General features: G+C 42.4%; 1 protein-coding gene across 1 annotated transcript; it reads left to right on the top strand.

Annotated features, from left to right (window-relative positions):
- The first annotated feature begins 3 nt into the window (after nt 1-3).
- Nucleotides 4-21,579, top strand: LOC116220180 (deoxynucleoside triphosphate triphosphohydrolase SAMHD1-like). The gene is made up of 15 exons (XM_031565492.2): nt 4-160; nt 7,216-7,282; nt 7,447-7,519; nt 7,903-8,063; nt 9,023-9,138; nt 9,476-9,552; nt 10,343-10,629; nt 10,873-10,981; nt 17,006-17,097; nt 17,369-17,484; nt 17,666-17,805; nt 18,934-19,023; nt 19,129-19,233; nt 19,624-19,749; nt 20,406-21,579. Exons 1-15 carry the CDS (start codon nt 4-6, stop codon nt 20,496-20,498), a joined length of 1,809 nt encoding a protein of 602 aa, XP_031421352.1. The 3' UTR covers nt 20,499-21,579.
- The last annotated feature ends 201 nt before the right edge of the window (nt 21,580-21,780 follow it).

Raw genomic sequence — 21,780 nt, 5'->3', positions numbered from 1 at the left:
GTCATGGATGGTAAACGTCCATACAACGAAACCCCAGAAAATCGAGAGCCAAAGGTTCCACGTCTGGATCAAGATGAAGATTACATACACTGGGATGTTGAAGCCACTTGTTGTTACCTTCGTATTGAGGGACTTGAAGAATGGGAGAGCAAATTTAAAGGTGAGCGCTCCGTTTTCACACAAGCATAAAACATTTGTACCAAATTGACTGAATCTCAGATTTGGCTGAAATAATTCAAGGTTGTTCATGCACTTCTTAATAGGTATAGTCCCAAATATTAGCTCTCTACTCCCAATAGTTTTGTCACAAAAAAATGTTATGTGCATTTTCAGACGCTTTTTAAGCAGCGTTTTCTGAAGAGCCATTTTCAAATTGCTATAACTAGAAAAGTATTTAAGCTAGCTCCTTCAAACTTCAGGCTTAAAATCTGCTACCATTACTTGAAGAATATGGGCTTCCAAGGGTGTGGCTTTGATATAGGCTATCATTGTATTCGGGGTGCTTGAATTTGCTCTAAAATTTTACTCTACGCTTTTTGGCAGCATCTTTGAAGGCCTGTGGAAAACTCAATGTTAAAGCTAAATACTTTATAATATACACAGACCTTCCTATGTATGTAGGCTCTGTATATTGTATTAAAAAACCCTATGCAGTGGCGGCGCCAGATATTTTTTTCTGCAGGTCCTATGGGGGAGCTCAGCGTTTTACTGAGGGTGCTATGAAATGAGGGTGATAGCCTGTGTCACATGGTTCTCTACTACAACACCTCACCACTATATCGTCTGTCATCTGTTTACATATTTGCTCTCAAAAGCGTCGTTGGGGTCCATGAAAAGCGATATACAAATCGATTGTATTTGTATCATTAGGCTGCTTCCGACGGACGCGCACATAGCCGCTGTTCGCCCCGTCGGGGTTTATTTTTGGATAATGACCTCTGGACAATACATTATCCCTTACATATCAGACCTGCGAACGTTGGGGTGGCCCATTCAAATCAACGGAACTTTTTTGGAACATTCTGAAGAGCCGTATAATAAGAGAGAGTGAAGAGGGAAAATACTGAAAGAAGGACAGAAAATGGAGTGAAGCAGAGAGATGGAGTGTGATGGAGGATGGAGGACTGTAAAGTCAAAGAAGGCTGACAAAAAAGTAGGAATGGATGGACAGAGAAACAAGAAACAAATAAAAGAAGAGTGAAGGGGATTGACATAATTAATCTGCCTATTAATGGGCCTCTCACAGACTGCTTGCTCTGTGTGAGACTGATCCTTCTGCAGAAAATCTTTTTTGTAATCTAGCTTTCTCTGATGCATGTTCGCACACCTGTGCTCATATGTAATTTAGCTAACATTACACATTTTTGAACTGGAGCCAGGAACATTGTTTTTCCACAGAGGGATGGGACGTTTGCTGGATGCCAGTAAGGTTTTTGGAACGTTGGAACTTGTCTCACCAGTCCGACAGGTTTTGCCAATGGCTTTTTCCATGGGACCTGGTTCCACAGTCGGGCATGTTGGTTGGTTGGTTTGTTGATGATTCAACAGCATTATATTTTTACGTAAATCTGAATATGATGCTTGGCCAGTAATTCGTTTTGAATGTCAAAATACTTGGTTTACTTCTCGAAGTATTATATATTTTTTGTAATCTAGTGTATTAGAAATAATGTGAATGGCAAATGTTCTCGTGCAAAACATGTCATGTGAAATATTAAGAAGGGGGGGGGGGGGGGGTTGTAAGAACATAGTGTGCTGGAACAAAGAATTCTGCAGAAGGATCAGAATCATACATAGTGGCAAGCAGTCTGTGAGAGTCAGATGAATTCTCTCATAGGCCATGTCTGTTTATACAGAGTGACTGAGATAAAGAGAACCTGATGTATCACAATGAAGAATTTGATTACATTACCGTGGAAACATCAAATTGTTGAAACAAGTTTATTGTTATATTTTTAGTAGAACAAGAGACGACAGTCTTCATTCATTCTCACCAGGGATGGATTACCGAACGGGCCTACCGGGCACAGGGGCCCATGAGCTCAAGGGGCCCCTAAGACAGAGCCTCTGCATGAAGTCGCTGTTATTTCTTGTTGCATTGTCAAAGGGCTTAAGGCTAAAATACATTGGCACCCACCGACGCGTGTCAAAACAGCCTGTCCATTATATTTCTTATAAACACGCACCCTGGCGGCAGCGTGCTGCTCTATTGCCGCCACGGTTCTATTCTTGGTTATATTATGGAAGAGGAATATCAGTCATGTGTGTTAGTTCTCACGAGTTATAATAAAGTAATCCGTTTATAATACAGTGTACGTGTACCTTTCGACATTTTATGACAATCACCTAGGTACATAAAGAAAAATGTTGTTCCATCATGATACAAATTATATGACACGCCGCGCCGTGGCACAGCTGGTGTATTTTAGGCTTAAAGTCAATAACAGAGCCCAGGGGCGTAGCTATAGGGGGTGCAGCAGGTGCGGCTGCACCTGGGCCCGTGAGGTGTCGGGGCCCGTAACCGAGCTCAAAGATATACACGCGTGAATTAACGGGCCCCCTATCAGGGGAGGTTGCATAGCGCGCATATGTTCAAATGCGCGCTATTTGAAAATCGATCGAAGTGTCAAATGCTTTCTATACACCTAAAAGGGCAAACTTATCTCAGTCATGGTTGTGATTATTTTTTGGGAAAAAGTAGCAATTTATAACAAAATCATATGCTTATCCTACATACACTATAGAAACTATCAAAACACTATTCAATCAAATTAAAAGTTCTTATTTTTATTTTTATGATTAGCAATGAGGATTGCTGGGTAATATGTATGTCCAATGTCAAGTCTCTATTTGATCATGTGACAATACAATACGCTATAGTTAAACCAATTCTGATAACCTAGGTCTGAAGGTCTGATAACCTAGCTCATTGAGCACTGCACAGCACAACTTTACTCGTAACAATGCCTTTTAAGCACAAGAGTGGAAGTAGAAAAGGGCAAGAGAAAAAAGAACAGGAGAAGGCGGCAAAGCTGCCCAAATTAGATTATTTTGGCTTTTGAATTGCCGTCAACTAGTCGCCAGCCCACAGAGTCAGCAGTGCAGCATTTCAGCTGGGATCAGAATAGTTTCTGCCCTCAGTGGTGTGTCAGCAAACATGCAACAGTTAACAATTGTTACGGTAAGAAATGTTCCTGCTGAGAGTCAAACAAGACTTAGTTCATTGTGTACACACCAATCACTTCTGAAATATGTAAGGTTGATTAATTAAACACTATTTATATCGATAACAAACACCTTTGATTAACGTTTTTTTTTTGCGTTCACTAGGGGGGCCCGTCATAATATCTTGCACCTGGGCCCGTCGTTACTACGTTACGCCACTGACAGAGCCCCAAAAGTCCTACTTAAAAACTGAAGGAATTTCCTAAAAATTCATGTGTTTGTAATATGTGACACCATGGCTTGCTGTCAATTGGTTTTAGATTTTTTTATATTAGGATGTGTTGTAGCGAATTAACAACTGTTTCCAAATCTTAAAGTAATTTTTCAATCAGAGTCAGAAGTCCAGAGTGCGATAAACTGAAGTTTTATTCCATCCTTGCAGACATTTCATCCAAAATGAGAGTGGTGGTCCATGGAGCAGCTCTGACTAAAACACCCAATGCATTTACTTTTTATACTCATAATTCGTCACTTTCTGCAAGTCACGATCTTCAACCTCCATCTATACTGATCCAATCAGAATATTCCCTTATATCTCCTCATATTTTATCTACGCTTTTGGCCACTCAGAATATTCTCGCTCACCTGTTGCGGGGGAACTTTTGCTTTGAGGGAGATAGACCCTCCTGCCAATTTGCTTGGTATCACTTTTTTGGAGGCCTGGTCTGACCTTGACTGCCATCATCTTGTGTGTGTGCTTATGTGCGAGTGTGTGTGTGTGTGTGTGTGTGTGTGTGTGTGAGTGTATGTGTGTATGTGTATGTCTTTTATGTGTGTGTATGTGTTTGTGTGGGTGGGTGTGAGTAAGTGACCCCCCTCCTGACTGCTTGTTACTTTCCACTGGCCTGCACCTGCACCCTGGCCTTCATGATGCTTGACCTTACATGATACCCATCCCTGCACACAGGCCCAATGACAATTGTAGCTGCAATTCTGCTCTATGACCACCACGGCACTGTTTTACAATCATAATTTTCAACAGATGTCTTAAATGTATCTGTTATTTGTGGTTGAAAGCAGGTGTAGAGAGCTTATATTTGGGACTATGCCTATAAAAAAGTATTTCAGCCAAATCTGAGGCGGTCGAGTGGGAGCCTTTTGTACACTTGACATGGAATGACTCTAAGGCTACTCTGTACAGGGTTGTCTTTAAATTAAGGTAATTGATTTGGCCATTATAGATCAGTTCTTTTTTAACTTTGTCCAAATAAGTGAGCTAGCTTGCATCTGTGGCTAATGTTACTTTAAAGCAGCGTTTGGACGTGACGAACGGGAGATTTTCCCGTTGCAATGCCTTCCTTTATAGACAATAACCATCATACACCCCCATCACACTAAACAGCCACACGCAAACAAAGAAATATTGTATTAATTAGCCTATTAAATATTGTATTGTATTAATTAGCCAGTTGTTAACCTTTCCTGCCAGTCGTACTGTAGAGATTACAGGGTAGACTTTTGTTTACCCCCCCCCCAGGGCCGAAGTGTTCTATGTTCTAAACTCCGGGGTTATCTCCCTTTCCCTCGGTCTGCAGTTGATGATCAAATGAAAGGGCAACTTGATTTGGCCCGAGGATTTATTCTCCACACTCGTTGCACAGGGTTCAACGTTACTGCAACATAACTTTGCTCCGGTCGCTACATCTGATCTATCCGTGTGCATCACTGTTCTCTCTCTCTCTCTTTCGCTCGCTCTCGCTCTCTCTCGCTCTACCACACCAACCCTGTAGCCTACGTGTTGCTCCATTATATATTATACATTATAGGAGCCGCACCATTATACAACACTGTATTAACATAGATGGGGGACCGGGATGAAAATGTGACCTGGAACCATAGTGCGAACATTTTGATTGACCTGGGCACCTGCTTGTCGTACTTTTTAGGCCCGATCACAGGCACCTGTTCGGCCAAAGCCAGGCCCCAACCTAGGCACAGAGACTAACCTGAAACTAAGTACATAAACTGGCTATAGAAAAGAAATACCTACATACACTAAGCCCAACACAAGGCACACAAACACGGTACCCGGACAAGGCACAAGACAAGGCACAAAGAACAAGGCATACAAAGCAAGTGGACAAAACAAAGCTAACAGTGTCCACACATCTAGACACGCACTGACTTTCACCTCACATAGGTAAGCAGGGAAAGCAGTACACCTGTTTCTCCCAAAGTTCTTTGGCCGTGCTGTCGAATGCCTCTCTCGAAAAAGTCTCTCCCCATGTCTGCCTGAGGCACACTTTACATAGGGTAGCCACTTGGGCTAAATTGGACCCCACCATTGACGTGGGGGAGCACGGAACCAACCATTGCGGTGGGGGGGGTCAAAGTGTCTTAAAGGCACCATCCTGAGTTGCCACAGTGAGGAGGGGGAGATTTCACCTTCTCACAGCCCCCTTTGTTCAAAGTGGGGAATGACAGAAAAAGTTTGAGAACCCCTGCTTTAAAGAGTGTTGCACGATCTGGATTTAAGAGACCGTGACGTCTGACTGGAAAGTGTGCCTATAACATTGCTAACAATAGTAATGTACATTCTGTAGAAAATGTCTCTTCGAACCAATCTAGGTGACGGCATAGCTGTGTGATTGCCTTGGGAATGACCGGTGGATCTAACTGATAATTGCACCTTGAGGAATACTCAGAGACACAACAACATCCAGGCAGCATAGTGTGCTTTCTCAGCTGGTGTTTTCACACTGTGGACTTGGTGTAGATTTGAATTCAGGGGAAGTCTCATACCCACATACTCCACTTTCTCTTTCTTTCTTTCTCTCTCTCTCTCTCTCTCTCTCTCTCTCTCTCTCGCTCATCCTGCTCTGATGAGATCATGTTGGGCTATGACCCAGTCTATTTCAGCAGAAAAAAACACCTTGGAGTTTCAGAGCTGTTGGAGCACCTCAGTTCAAAACTAATGAATTGCCTCGTAAGCCTGTTTCCCACACAAACTTATGTGCCTTATGTGTTGTTCATTTTTCTTACGGCTGGCACTGGCCCCAAATATGTTGTCGAACCAGATGAAATGCCAAGTCATACCTATAAAATAGGGGGATGATGAATTGAATAAACCCCAAAAAGGACTGTATTGCTAGTTGTGAAAAGGGTGACAATCGCCACAGGTCTGTTCGGTTAGAACGAGAATGATGTCAATGTCCCAATGATGACAGATGTAATGGAGTATTTATTGCACACACTCAAGCCTTGAATGGCAGGATGGACATGAATGACGAGGAACTGTGATTGAATTATCCGTAAATGACCGTGAACTGACTGATATAATCCGTGTTTGAACCGTGGTTTCTACAGAATGACATAAATAACAAATATACAATATTAACAATGATATATACACCAAGCATAACTATATTATCCACACGATGAATATAACGGCAATGATCTGAACATGGATACGTTACTTTAACACAGTGCCGCGTAACGGTGAACATTCCATTATCTCCGTTACTAACATTCACGTGAATTAGCAGTAACGGAGTGAAATACACAGGACTGTGAATGATTAATATGCTAAATGCCTAACAGATATTACCTACACTGATATTAATAGACTAAATCGCTAAACCACACATATACTATATACAAACACTCACATTCACAAAGACGCACGGCAAGACGAAAGTGAATGTCCTTGATAATGGATTGTCCGTTTACTCCTTGATGAGAATGCTCCTCTCCAGCTTCTATTGACCCACACACTGGCCAGCGGTGGGTCAGGCTTATATAGGGGAGCTGAGGGGGAGCCTTGAAACCGTTGGGTTTGACCAAATGGTCAGTGAAATTCCACTGTGCACGAGCCCCACGGAACTCTGGGATCAAATGATAGGATGACCTCTCATGGACCCCAGGTCCCGTGAATGGCCGGCACAGTGGGGTGCCCAACTGGATAGAGCTGGTGGAGGCAGGCGTTTTAACAATACCTACCAAACCTGATCAACTAATTTCTCACAATGTGCCCACATTGTTTCTCTGCAGAGAAACAGATCACAGGGCTGGCTTTGCGCAACCTCACAGAGTCGCATCTGAAGGAGATTGGAATTGGGTGAGTATGGCTGTGATCAGACATGAGGTGCCTTTTTCAGACTAGACTAGAACACATTACTCTTGACTAGATTTCCACATCTAGATTGATACAGAGTGGGTTGGATTGAGATGAATGGGACTGGGTGGAAGCTTTTGTCACTGTGATATTGGCTCCTCTTTTAGACCTCTGGAGAAACGCTTGCAGATTCTCCACAGCCTGCAGAAACTATGGCACATCACAGACGTGCCTATGAAGGTATGTGGGGACATCTTATTGGTTGTGTTGCCATATAACTATTAGCTGCCATGCAAGCCACCAATTAAAAGCTTGAGTAACACGCGATAAGTAACACTGTATTACACCCTCATTCCAAATGTCAACACTCCCTTTTTATGAATCTCAGTGGTTTGTACTTTTAGTGGCATGTATCAATCAATCAATCAATCAATCAAACTTTATTTGTACGGCGCATTTCATACACGGAGGTAACACAATGCGCCTCACAGTAGGAAAGAAAAAAAAATGGGGTTACAAAGCACTTATAAAAGACACAGATCTCAATGTAGATTTATTTCTCTCTCTCTCTCTCTCTCTCTCTCTCTCTCTCTCTCTCTCTCTCTCTCTCTCTCTCTCTCCAGGTCTTCAACGACCCCATCCACGGCCACATTGAGATGCACCCCCTCCTGGTGCGCATCATAGACACTCCTCAGTTCCAGAGGCTTCGCCACATCAAGCAGCTGGGTGGGGCCTACCTGGTGTTCCCAGGGGCATCCCACAACCGCTTTGAACACTCTCTCGGGTGTGTGTGTGTGTGTCTGTCTGTGTGTGTGTGTCTGTGTGTGTGTGTGAGAGAGAGAGATGAAAAAGGGATAAACACGAGGAGGACTAAAGTGAAAAGCCTCGTCTCTTGACCTACCTGGTGTTCCCTTGGGCGTCCCACAACCATTTGGAACACTCTGTTGGGTGTGTGTTTGAATGACAGAGAGCCAGAGAGAGAGCCAGAGATAGACAGTGAGAGAGAGAGAAAGAGAGAGAGAAAGAGAGAGAGAAAGAGAGAGAGAGCAAGCAAGAGAGCAAGCAATCAGAGAGAAAGAGAGAAAGAGAGAGAGTCAGAGAGAAAGAGAGGGAGCGCCAGAGAGAGGGAGCGCCAGAGAGAGAGGTGCAGGTGTTGTTAGATTAAGGTGTTTTTCATATACTTTCAACTCATATGAATTCCTCCCTCACAAGAATGTATCACATTCTCGCCACCTTCATTAACACACAAATGGTCAACAAGACCCTTCCTGTCTGCAGACATTTACACCTTTTCATACCCCATGCCCAGAATGCACCCAACCTACACCGTTACGTAGAATAAACCGACATCGACCATCAGACCGACATTTCATCGAGTTCTTTGCTGGAATAACGCAACCGCAACTAATGTCGGAGCTAACATTGAAGTCTGTTATATTATAGTATAACAGTGGTGTTTTCACGGGAAATCTGTTTAGCTTTCCACCCAGACCAATGATATCTTTCAGTGTTTACACTAAATGCTGCTTTTCTGAAACTAAAACTCAAAGTAATATGTACCCTAAGCTCAAACCATATCTGTATGGCCTTGGGAGCAATACAGCACTAGCCATGTTTTGGCCTAAAGGAGTTAAGTTTAAAACTGCAGTAATTGCAGGATTAACTGGATAAAATGCTCTTGTTGTATATTTTGTGAGTGGATTTTCTTCCATGGTGATATGACATTGTGTATGCATCCTACAGGGTCGGGTATCTGGCTGGTCAGCTGGTCCAAACTCTGAATGAACGGCAACCTGAGCTGCTCATAACCAGGAGGGATATCCTGTGTGTGCAGATTGCAGGCCTGTGCCATGACTTGGGTAAGTGTGTCACAAGCTTACAAGCGCGCTAGAGAAAGCTACCGTGTACCACTGCGCATATTCACTCAGACCCAAACGCACCAGACTTGGCCTCTCGGCACAGATGCTTTTCAGGTCTTTACTAAGCGTTTGTTGGATAAGGGGGGAGGGGGGGGTCATGTTGTTACCTATGTTCCTTGTAGGAGTAGGATTGGGTGGGGATCTTCCCTAGTCTACCCTAAAGCTAGGATACAGTCTTTCTTCCACTGATATTCAGTTTCTACAGTCAGTGCTTCGGACATTCATGTACTATTTACCCTGAAAATATCTGTTTATGTTTTTAAAAACGTGTACGCAGGACATGGGCCGTTCTCTCACTTGTACGATGGAATGTTCATCCCTCATCCCAAAGTCCGCCCGGGGTACAAGTGGAAGGTAAATGAATGCATCCAGAAGGTCTTCCTTCATCTGATTAGAACAAATTGCTAACAACACCAAGGTCATATGTTTCCTTGCTAGGACACACACACACACACACGCACATGCGCGCACACACACACACACACACGCACACACACACTGATAATCCAGTACTATAAGGTCCCCACCCAGCTGCTAGATTAGTGAATGTAATGTGATGGGAGCAGGTGTTCTCTGGCCTTGGGCTAATGGTATGTTCATGAGGGCAGTCTCCTTGGCAACAACATGTTTGCACAGATCTGAAGTTACTCACCAGTCAGTTTAAGAATACCTGAGAACTGAGTTTTAGATGCTGTTTAGGCTGTGTAGAACGCCTGGTAAAAAGTGTTGCAAACTCTTTGCAGTTGTCACCTGACATGAGGCCCTTTGCAACACATGTGACTTTAGGACTCCGCTTTAAATGTAAGCAGAAAATACCAGCAACTCAATAAAAGCACTGCCAATGTTTGACACGTTTTATTTCACCTACTACGCACACAAATACACTGGATTGAAACGAAAGTACAGTACTGGTCTGGGTCCTCCTCCACTCGTTAAAGAGAGGGTGTGAGTGACTAGGTCCTTCTCCAATCATTAAGAAGAGGGTGTGAGTGACTGGGCACGTCACCAGTACCAGGCACGACGTTGATTAACTACGTTTTATCACCACCTCTTATGAGGGCATCTGGGAAGATAAGCACACTTATACGGCCATACAATGTAACTGTGGATATGGTATAAATACACGTGTGTGTGTCCTCTGCAGCATGAGAAGGCCTCTGTGCAGATGTTTGACCACCTGGTGAAGGAGAATGAACTGGAGGCAGTGATGCTGGAGCATGGCCTGACCCTCCCCGATGACCTGGATTTCATTAAGGAGCAGATCGCCGGACGCCCGGAGGCCCCAACCACGACTCCCCAAGGACAGGCCCCAACCACGCCAACCAAGAAGTTGCCCTACAAAGGCAGGCTTAAGGAAAAGTCCTTCCTGTATGAGATTGTGGCCAACAAAAGGAATGGCATCGATGTGGACAAGTGGGACTACTTTGCGAGGTTTGGCAGCGTGTTAGGCAGTCATTGTCTTCTAATCTGTGCTTTTAAAGATAAAATAGCCATTTTGCTCCAGGTGCTTAGTCATAAAGTTATAAAGTATCTCTGTCTGTAGCTCAGACCATTTTCTATCTTCTCTTTGGGGATCCCTGGCCCAGATTATGTATCTATGGCTCCATGGAACTAGTGCTCTAATTGACTGAAAATATGACACGTGTCTGTGTGTGTGTGTGTGTGTGCTCACAGGGACTGTTACCACCTTGGCATCAAGAACAGCTTTGATTACCAGCGTATCCTGAGGTTTGCTCGCGTGTGTGAGGTCGAGGGGGAGAAGCACATTTGCATCAGAGAAAAGGTTCCTGTTCTCATTTCCTGTTTTTAGGGTTCTTGCAGTTAGATGTCACTGAACAGCAGATCAGATAGGCTTACATACATTCTAGTTGCCAACCATATGTATTGGGTATGAGAGCAAATCAGCCTTTGTTGATTTCTGTAAGCTTCAATTTCTGAATCTACCGGTGTGCAGTTTCTTTAGTCCATATAATTCAAAAGCAAATCTTTTAGTTAGAAGTTGGTTTTACAAAACATTCGGTTTGTTTGGGCAGTCCACAAACAGCTAGCCTGTATCAATAACACATTGACTCTATGTACTGACTAACCCTCTATTCATTGGTACCATGTGACGTCACTGTGCTTTGGCACCATGTGACGTCACATGTTTGTGTCCGAAACGGTCGCAGCGCCCATAGACATATAAATATGTATTTATATATACATACATGTTTCTCAGCATTAGGCCATCTATAGAATGGCCAAGTATAATGGATAATAACATGAGTGGGTTATACTACACAATGCAATAAAGAAACAGTTCTTATTTAGGTTAATATACATTATTTTAATGCATATTCACCTCATCTCTTTTATAATGAAAACGGTACCACTTTACAATAAGGTTCCCTTTATAAAGGTTTATAAATGGTTTATAAATAGGTTATTAATTAGGTTGTAAACCCTTTGTAAGTCATTAATAAGCCATTATAAATGAGTTATAACACAGTTCTTAAAACATCGATGCCGGCTCACTATTTGGTAAGATCCCCATTTTGGCAACCCACTGTCTATCCCTTAACTGGCTATACTAGCCCATTGCACACTCCCTACCATTCTTGTATGTTACTACCAGCACGTAAAGATTACCCCCGCACCGTGGGGGGGGCCTCGCATGGGGTTTAATTAGGTTGTAAACCCTTTGTAAGTCATTAATAAGCCATTATAAATGAGTTATAACACAGTTCTTAAAACATCGATGCCGGCTCACTATTTGGTAAGATCCCCATTTTGGCAACCCATTGTCTATCCCTTAACTGGCTATACTAGCCCATTGCACACTCCCTACCATTCTTGTATGTTACTACCAGCACGTAAAGATTACCCCCGCACCGTGGGGGGGGCCTCGCATGGGGGGGGGGGGGGGGCTCGCATGCCCCCCCCCCCCACAAAAAAATTTAAAACAAAAAAGTTTATTTTTGTTTTTTTTCAATTTGAATTACATGGGATGCACACTATGTCCTTATTGTCTTGTCTGTGTTTCCAGAGTTGATATAGAAATAAAGAAAAATATATTTAATTGTGCTTTCTTCGTTAGGTAGCCTAGTGAAGTGACGACATAGGTCAGAAGGTCACAGACCGGCGCGCCCACCGCAAATAGGGAGCTTGAGTTTTAGATATCTTGCCTATATGTGGGGGGGGGGGGGGCTCTCGTGTTTCCGTTACGGTACTGGTTACTACCCCACTCGTTTTGAACGTGTTCTCCCTATGTGTATGTGATTTGTGTATGTTGTGTCTGGATGCTACTGGATGGCCTAAAATTTCCCTCAGGATTAATAAAGTATCCATCCATCCATCCAAGATCAAGTTACTGCTTACTACTCATTAATCTTATGAGTTACTAACAGGTATAACTGGCAAAAGGGAGCCTTATTGTAAAGTGTGAAACAAATCATCATCTATTAATCAGCTACTGTCATTTATAACTGGCAAAGGGAACCTTATTGTAAAGTGTGAAACAAATCATCATCTATTAATCAGCTACTATCATTTATAACTGGCAAAGGGAACCTTATTGTAAAGTGTGAAACAAATCATCATTTATTAATCAGCTACCAACATGTATAACTGGCAAAGGGAGCCTTATTGTAAAGTGTGAAACACATCACCATTGATAAATGAGTAACTAACATTCACATTTACCTAATATAAGTTTTTCACATGGAATGGAAAGTAAGATGCAACAGATACAAGCAAAAATAATGTATTCACACATGTTAAAAATCAACAGTCAAAATGATTAAACTGTTGAGTACAAGTGATGCTTATATTTAGACATAAAAGCTTTACGCAGACATCAATAAAACACTTTGAAAGAAATAATGAGATTCAGACTGGAAAGGCTTTTCGTATATCCATGAACAACCGTCCAAGTGGCCCATCAGGGTGACCAGAGCCAAAAAGTCAATCATTTTATCCGGATCACGGCACTGTTGAAACAAGTCCTGGGTTGTGTTCTGTGTGAGTCTGTTTGCTGGGCAAGAAATGGCCACGCACTGAAGTTCTGATGCTTTGTTCCAGCGAAGTGGAGCTCCGTACACTGTACACAATAACATACAACGAGACAGTCTGTAACATGCAGTCGTCAAACACACTGGATATTAGCCTGTTAGCAGAGGGAAAACGTATGCTAGGAACCTCATGGCATAAGACAAAACAAGATAAATGCATTAAATATCACATCGTATGCATCACATGTTGCAGTTCACAATCTTTTAGTATATACGCCGTTATGTCATCATAATACCATGACTTTGAGGGTTTATCACTCATAAATATACGTATAGTTTCTTTGACATACCTCTCTTCAGATCAGCAACTTCAAACTGAAGCCTAAAAGGAGAGATGCCAACAAAACCGAGTTTCTTAAAGGGGCAATACAAGTTGTACTCAGTGTGTTCAAATAACAAGATTTAGTATATACAAATCATGATCAAATATGTAACCGAGTCCAAAATAGTTGCATTCATTTCATGAAATGTCACCAAATCCTGATTTGTTTATATTTAATCTTGTTATTTGAACACACTGAATACGTGAACTTCTATTGCCCCTTTAAGTAACTTGGCTTAGTTTGCATCTCAGTTTAGCATGCTACTACCCAGCAGTAGTACTGGGCAGTAGCATGCTAACTTTAGATAGCTGGCTGACACACCTCGCAAATCCCCTCAGACGTATTTTTCAGTTTAAATAAATGGGTTTCTACATTGCATAGTGTCTCGGTAACTTTTTTAAAAATCTAAGCAAAACAAGTAAAACAAACAACTTTTAAATCGCTGTTTATCTTCTGGGTAGTAGCATGCTAAACTGAGATGCAAAGAGAGGTATGTCAAAGAAACTATACGTATATTTATAAGTGATAAACCCTCAAAGTCATGGTATAATGATGACATAACGGCGTATATACTAAAAGATTGTGAACAATGTAGAAACCCATTTATTTAAACTGAAAAATACGTCTGAGGGGATTTGCGAGGTGTGTCAGCCAGCTATCTAAAGTTAGCATGCTACTGCCCAGTACTACTGCTGGGTAGTAGCATGCTAAACTGAGATGCAAACTAAGCCAAGTTACTTAAAGGGGCAATAGAAGTTCACGTATTCAGTGTGTTCAAATAACAAGATTAAATATAAACAAATCAGGATTTGGTGACATTTCATGAAATGAATGCAACTATTTTGGACTCGGTTACATATTTGATCATGATTTGTATATACTAAATCTTGTTATTTGAACACACTGAGTACAACTTGTATTGCCCCTTTAAGAAACTCGGTTTTGTTGGCATCTCTCCTTTTAGGCTTCAGTTTGAAGTTGCTGATCTGAAGAGAGGTATGTCAAAGAAACTATACGTATATTTATGAGTGATAAACCCTCAAAGTCATGGTATTATGATGACATAACGGCGTATATACTAAAAGATTGTGAACTGCAACATGTGATGCATACGATGTGATATTTAATGCATTTATCTTGTTTTGTCTTATGCCATGAGGTTCCTAGCATACGTTTTCCCTCTGCTAACAGGCTAATATCCAGTGTGTTTGACGACTGCATGTTACAGACTGTCTCGTTGTATGTTATTGTGTACAGTGTACGGAGCTCCACTTCGCTGGAACAAAGCATCAGAACTTCAGTGCGTGGCCATTTCTTGCCCAGCAAACAGACTCACACAGAACACAACCCAGGACTTGTTTCAACAGTGCCGTGATCCGGATAAAATGATTGACTTTTTGGCTCTGGTCACCCTGATGGGCCACTTGGACGGTTGTTCATGGATATACGAAAAGCCTTTCCAGTCTGAATCTCATTATTTCTTTCAAAGTGTTTTATTGATGTCTGCGTAAAGCTTTTATGTCTAAATATAAGCATCACTTGTACTCAACAGTGTAATCATTTTGACTGTTGATTTTTAACATGTGTGAATACATTATTTTTGCTTGTATCTGTTGCATCTTACTTTCCATTCCATGTGAAAAACTTATATTAGGTAAATGTGAATGTTAGTTACTCATTTATCAATGGTGATGTGTTTCACACTTTACAATAAGGCTCCCTTTTGCCAGTTATACATGTTGGTAGCTGATTAATAAATGATGATTTGTTTCACACTTTACAATAAGGTTCCCTTTGCCAGTTATAAATGATAGTAGCTGATTAATAGATGATGATTTGTTTCACACTTTACAATAAGGTTCCCTTTGCCAGTTATAAATGATAGTAGCTGATTAATAGATGATGATTTGTTTCACACTTTACAATAAGGTTCCCTTTGCCAGTTATAACTGACAGTAGCTGATTAATAGATGATGATTTGTTTCACACTTTACAATAAGGCTCCCTTTTGCCAGTTATACCTGTTAGTAACTCATACGATTAATGAGTAGTAAGCAGTAACTTGATCTTGGATGGATGGATGGATACTTTATTAATCCTGAGGGAAATTTTAGGCCATCCAGTAGCATCCAGACACAACATACACAAATCACATACACATAGGGAGAACACGTTCAAAACGAGTGGGGTAGTAACCAGTACCGTAACGGAAACACGAGAGCCCCCCCCCCCACATATAGGCAAGATATCTAAAACTCAAGCTCCCTATTTGCGGTGGGCACGCCGGTCTGTGACCTTCTGACCTATGTCGTCACTTCACTAGGCTACCTAACGAAGAAAGCACAATTAAATATATTTTTCTTTATTTCTATATCAACTCCGGAAACACAGACAAGACAATAAGGACATAGTGTGCATCCCATGTAATTCAAATTGAAAAAAAAAAAAAAAAAACTTTTTTGTTTTAAATTTTTTTGTGGGGGGGGGGGGGGGGGGGGGCTCCCTACCATTCTTGTATGTTACTACCAGCACGTAAAGATTACCCCCGCACCGTGGGGGGGGCCTCGCATGGGGGGGGGGTGGCATGCGAGGCCCCCCCCACGGTGCGGGGGTAATCTTTACGTGCTGGTAGTAACATACAAGAATGGTAGGGAGTGTGCAATGGGCTAGTATAGCCAGTTAAGGGATAGACAGTGGGTTGCCAAAATGGGGATCTTACCAAATAGTGAGCCGGCATCGATGTTTTAAGAACTGTGTTATAACTCATTTATAATGGCTTATTAATGACTTACAAAGGGTTTACAACCTAATTAATAACCTATTTATAAACCATTTATAAACCTTTATAAAGGGAACCTTATTGTAAAGTGGTACCATGAAAACATAAATGCCATTAATCATTTGCTAAATAAACTAAGATTTTACAGTTATATAGATTCAATAGTACCTTAAGAGGGACGGTAGAACGTCAGTTCTCAGTGATCTGATTGGGTCAGGTAGTGCAAAAAAGGGAATGATAAAGCAGTACGAGTGACAAATGTCACCTCTCTATCAACTTTCTCCTGATGCTAATGTGAGTCCACAGGTCTCTAGCACTCTTTGTAATGGTGGAGCCAAAAGGCAAACGGAGGTTTCTGAACGGTTTTATTGTTTAGCTCCCTTTGACAGGAAAATGATTACAATACAAAACACTGGTTAACTTAAGCAGTGACGCGCAAATCGGGCACAAATATGGCGGCAGGCTTTTCAGAAGTGATGTCTTTGGAACCCATGCTATATGATGTGGCGTGGCTTTATTATATGTGACACAGAGCTCCAGTCAGCCCTAGCCTGTCTAAAGTTAATCCTGTTTTCTAGCAACGCAAAGGTTGGCTCTCATGATTGAATTCCTGTTGGTATTTGTATTAATCTGCTTACTGTATTGTTCTTGTGCAGGAGGGAGCGAACATGTATGACATGTTCCACACTCGGAGCTGCCTTCATCGCAGAGCATACCAGCACAAGGTCGTCAAAATCATTGAAACCATGTAAGTGCTTTAAGGGGAGCCATCTGAGAAAACACTGCCACACACGCCATGTGACCATACCATATCAAATCACTGATTAGGGAGATGATTTATTTGAAACAGACATCCAAAGGTTGAAACAACAGTTTTGCCCAGTATTTTTTTGTTATTGTATTTCTTCTGCTACAGTATTGTTGTGCTGTTTTTAGCAAATAGTGTGACTGGAAAAACACCATTATTGTGTTGCCTTGTCTTCTAATCTCAGTATTCTTGTGTTGCATCATTTGGTCAGGTTTGCAGAGGCCCTGGTGAAGGCACACCCCTACATTAAGATCCAGGGCTCAGGAGGGAAGATGTTCTCTCTCTCCACAGCCATAGAGGACATGGAGGCCTACACCAAACTCACGGGTAAGATGGCGGTCCACGGGCGACCTGTTAGGCACTGGCTCGCTCAAAATGTTTTTTTTTTCTTGAGGTCAACTGGTTTGAGTGTGCATGTGTACAAATATTTTTACAGTGCTTAGTTTCTCTTTGTTGTCCTGAGGAAGTCTTAATTTCCCCTTTGTGTGTGTGTGGGTGTGCGTGTCAGACTGCATCTTTCAGGAGATCCTCAACTCATCCTCTGATGAGTTGGCGGGAGCTCGGAAGATCCTCCAGAACATCATCTGCCGGCGTCTGTATAAGTGTGTGGGTCAGACCAGCCCCACCACTCACGTGGAAGGGTCCCAGGTAAGTACTCACACACACACACTGTCACTGTCACTGCAGACCACAGTATGGCTTATCAGGGCATTAAGAGGCATGAAAGCATGTACGTGGTCAGAGAGGGGGATAAAAAAAAAACCACCAAACCCAGCCAGAGAACCGCCAAATGAATGGCAGGAGGTGATTAGCATTAGATGCCATCTTACGCTAGGAAAGGCTTTTAGAGGTTCGGGGGAAATAACCTCACAACTAGAGGCAGCGTAGACTGAATCTGCACACTGAGTCATACCCACACTCAGCCCAAATACCATCAACATTATCTCATAGAGTAGAAGGCACACTATGTCCTACTATCCACACAAATATGTCCCCTCCCTAATGCCCTCCATGTGTTCATTTCGCTAGTTCTCTTCCCCAATTCAGTTGTTCTATTTCAGCAATGACGTTGATCATTTCGTAGTATGAAAAGAATCAGAATCAGAATTGTTTATTGCCAAGTAAGTTTACCCCCTACCAGGAATTTGCTTTGGCATATTGGTGCAGACAATAAACATAACACAAAATAAGTACTACAGAACATAAGAAAAACAATATATAAAATAAAAAAATTATAAAAAATATAAAAAGTAAATTTTTTAAATATTTACAGAATATGAAATGGAGGAGCTGTGCAGTCTATGCAGGAATGTGCAAAACAAGAGTGCAATGTGCACGATAATGTAATAGACCAAGAGTAATGTGTGTTAACGTAACACATCAGTCAGATCTTCAGACTTGGAGCATGGGGGCGGGATAACAGGCTGTGTCAGGGGGGGTCCCGGGCCTTCTTGATGAGGCCAACTGTAGCGCAGAAAGAAGCTGGTCTTCTGGCATGAGATTTTGGTCCTGATGGACTGCAGCCTCCTGCCGGAGGGGAGTACCTCAAAGACTAATTGTCCAAGGTGGGAGAGGTCGGTCATAATCTTACTTGCATGCCTCAGGGTCCTGGAGGTGTACAGGGATGTATATGAATAAAATGTTATTACAGTCCCTGTTGATGCAATGGTCAGGCTTCCGAATACTTTTGTCTATATAGTGTACATACTGGAAAATGTTGAAAACATCTGCTGAATGCTGTGTGTGTGTGTGTGTGTGTGTGTTTGGCCTTCTCAGGATAAGCTGCTGGAGTGGGCTAAAGAAGTAGCCAGCTCCAAACCCAGTGGTGAAGATGTGGTCTTGAAGAGCGAGGACTTTGTTGTCAATGTAAGCAAACGCTCCAGCCCTCTGGGCTCTTTCCTCTTTGGAGTCACTTCGAGCCGGCGGTGTGCTGTTAACATGAACCTGCTGCTCTTGCTCCTGCTCCTGCAGGTCATCTCCTTGGACTACGGCATGAAGGACAAGGACCCCATCGACTACGTTGAGTTCTACTGTAAAGCCACCCCGACCAAGGCCAACAAGATCAACAGGCATCAGGTGCGTTTCTATTCTTAACTGGAAAAGACATTTCATTGCGCCTTGTGATATACACAGATTTCTTCTCTAAAAATGCCTCTTAATGTGAGTACCGTGTGTGTGTGTGTGTGTGTGTGTGTTTGTCTGTCTGTCTGTCTGTCTGTCTGTCTGTCTGTCTGTCTATCTGTCTGTGTCTATATATATATTTGTCTGTGTGTGTCAATATATATATATCTATGTATGTATGTGTGTGTGTGTGTGTTTCTGTCTGTCTATGTCTCTGTGTGTGTGTGTTCTGAACCATGTGTTTCCGTCCCTAAAGCATGAGGAAACGGTCACTTTCTTCAAGTGTCTCTTCTGTCGTGGAATGTTAAGATGTCTCTTGTGTTGCCATGCCGACGGCCCTGACAGGTGTCCAAGATGCTGCCTGAGCAGTTTGAGGAGCAGCATATCCTTGTGTACTGCAAGCGCACGGACGAGCGCGAACTGAAGGCCGCCAAGAAGTACTTTGAAGAGTGGAGCAAAACCAAGCCTCAGGTACAGCAGGAGCACCCAGCCAGCCAGCCAGCCAGCCAGCCACACACACACACCTGTGCTCAAGATCTTAACACTGCCTCAGCCATCCTCTCTTTCACCCTCTCTTCTTTCTCTTCTTTCCCTCACTAAGCCAACAGTGCCTCTGAAGCCCCAACCCGACACACACACTCCTTTGCTCAGGCCTCACCCTGCTCCCACATCCTCCACTCCGCCTTCCCTTTCCCCACACCTAACACTCTGAACTCACCCCATCCACTCTTGTCCGTTCTGTTTTTCTCAGTTTTGATGTGATGTGAAGTAATTTGGCTCCATTACTCCTGTGTTGAGAGCAATGTTGTGCACTGACAGTAGGCTGGGTGGCACCTTGCAGAACTGGATATGCTGACATCGTTTTTACCCACTAAATTGTCTTGACCCTTATCAATCTTTGTCAAACACAATCATGGATCTAATGAACTGATATATTGAGTGGGGGGGTCACTAACTTGTGAAATTCCAAAATGTTTTTTACCCGTCGTCTTAAGTAAAGGTAAAGGTCCGGTATTTAGGAAACGCTTTTACCCAAAGTGACTTACATAGGCATCCTGCAGTGACTGGGAATCCAACTCAGGTGGAGGAAACTAATGGTCTGTTTCTTTCTCCGGTGTCGTGTTCAGGATGGTGCAGCCAGGGCAGGACAACACAGCACAACAGAGAAGAACAAGGCCAAAAGATCCCTTTTGGGTGGGCACGGTGGCGCAAGCCGATAAGTCCCCCCACTCAGGGCTTCATTGCCCGCGGGGACACAGGTTCAAGTCTGGCCTGATGTCATTTCCCAATCCTCTCCCCACCTCTTGTCCGCCTCACTTCCTGTCATATCTTCACTGTCCTGTCCAATAAAAAACAAAGTAAGGTAGTAGCTAAAAACAAACTGGTAAAGCACCTTTTAGTCTAGAAGTGTTGATTTTTTTATTTTCTTCAGCTTCAACTACGAACACTGTTACATTCATTTGGTGCATATATTCCAAAGACCAAAAGTTATTCTTGCAATCAGCCATTGGTTTGTTTTGGACTGTCGTATGTAAACTTAACATGTTCTGGACATTGAATGTATACTTATTTTACTCATTTCTCCTCTTTCCGAGTGCTTTGAAGCTCTCATACTTGGCATATGAGAATAGCGGTGTTCAACATGTGAGGTTAATTTAGCTTAGTTTAGTGTCATACCACAGATTTACCTATTTATCCATATCAGTGTGTGTGTGTGTGGGTGTGACTTCATTTTTAAACTTTTGTTTTAGAGTTGATGTATTGCATACTGCTGCTGTATAGTCCTCCGTCTATGGCAGTATGTGGCTTGAGCCATCACTATTTACTGGCATTAACAGATTAATTTTGTCCTGGACAGCGGTCACTCTGCAGGTAGCGTAACAGGAAAGGGTTTGGGTGTTAGATCACGTTTGGTGGTGTGAATATGTAGAGTGTGTTTTTTTTTCTGGGTGAACTCTGAACATTTGAGTGCTTTTGTTTTACATGTGTAACCTTCCTTTCCTGGTCTGTGTGGTTTTAATTTGTCTGTGGTAATGACAATTGCCTGCCCCTCAATTGTAGTGTGGGCTTTTGACCTTTGACCTGTGTTGCTAGCAGTACTCTACTTTCTTGTCAGGAAGTGAGTTGACATCAAAGCTGCTGACTATCATGTTTTAGCTGCCAGTTATGGTTCACTTTCAGGACAAAAAAAAACAATCAGGATATGTTAAAATAAAAAAAAAATTAAAGTTTATCCATGGAAAAAGAGTGATGTTTTGACTGTATCTGACCTCAGCCATATAAATAAAATATCTAACCTTGTGTTTGTTTTGAGCTGATCTGTCTGAGCAACGCCCAGTTGGATATATGAACACACACACACACACACACACAGAGAGAGAGAGAGAGTCCCAAAAATATCCTTATTTATAGTCTTAACGGGTCAGGCGAATTGACAGTTAAAGCTTAATTCATATGATGACAGCTTGAAATTAAAACACTTCTTGATGTGCACGAACCATA

Source organism: Clupea harengus, chromosome 4 (genome assembly GCF_900700415.2).
Source record: "Clupea harengus chromosome 4, Ch_v2.0.2, whole genome shotgun sequence".
NCBI lineage: Eukaryota > Metazoa > Chordata > Actinopteri > Clupeiformes > Clupeidae > Clupea > Clupea harengus.
This window is presented reverse-complemented; position numbering and strand designations above follow the sequence as displayed.

What these genes read in the sequence shown, in the direction of transcription:
- LOC116220180 (XM_031565492.2), top strand. Translation starts at nt 4, where the DNA reads ATGGATGGTAAACGTCCATACAACGAAACCCCAGAAAATCGAGAGCCA. An exon ending in CTGAAGGAGATTGGAATTGG is followed by an intron (nt 7,283 to 7,446) that starts GTGAGTATGGCT and finishes CTCCTCTTTTAG; the next exon opens with ACCTCTGGAGAAACGCTTGC. An exon ending in GTCAAAATCATTGAAACCAT is followed by an intron (nt 17,098 to 17,368) that starts GTAAGTGCTTTA and finishes TCATTTGGTCAG; the next exon opens with GTTTGCAGAGGCCCTGGTGA.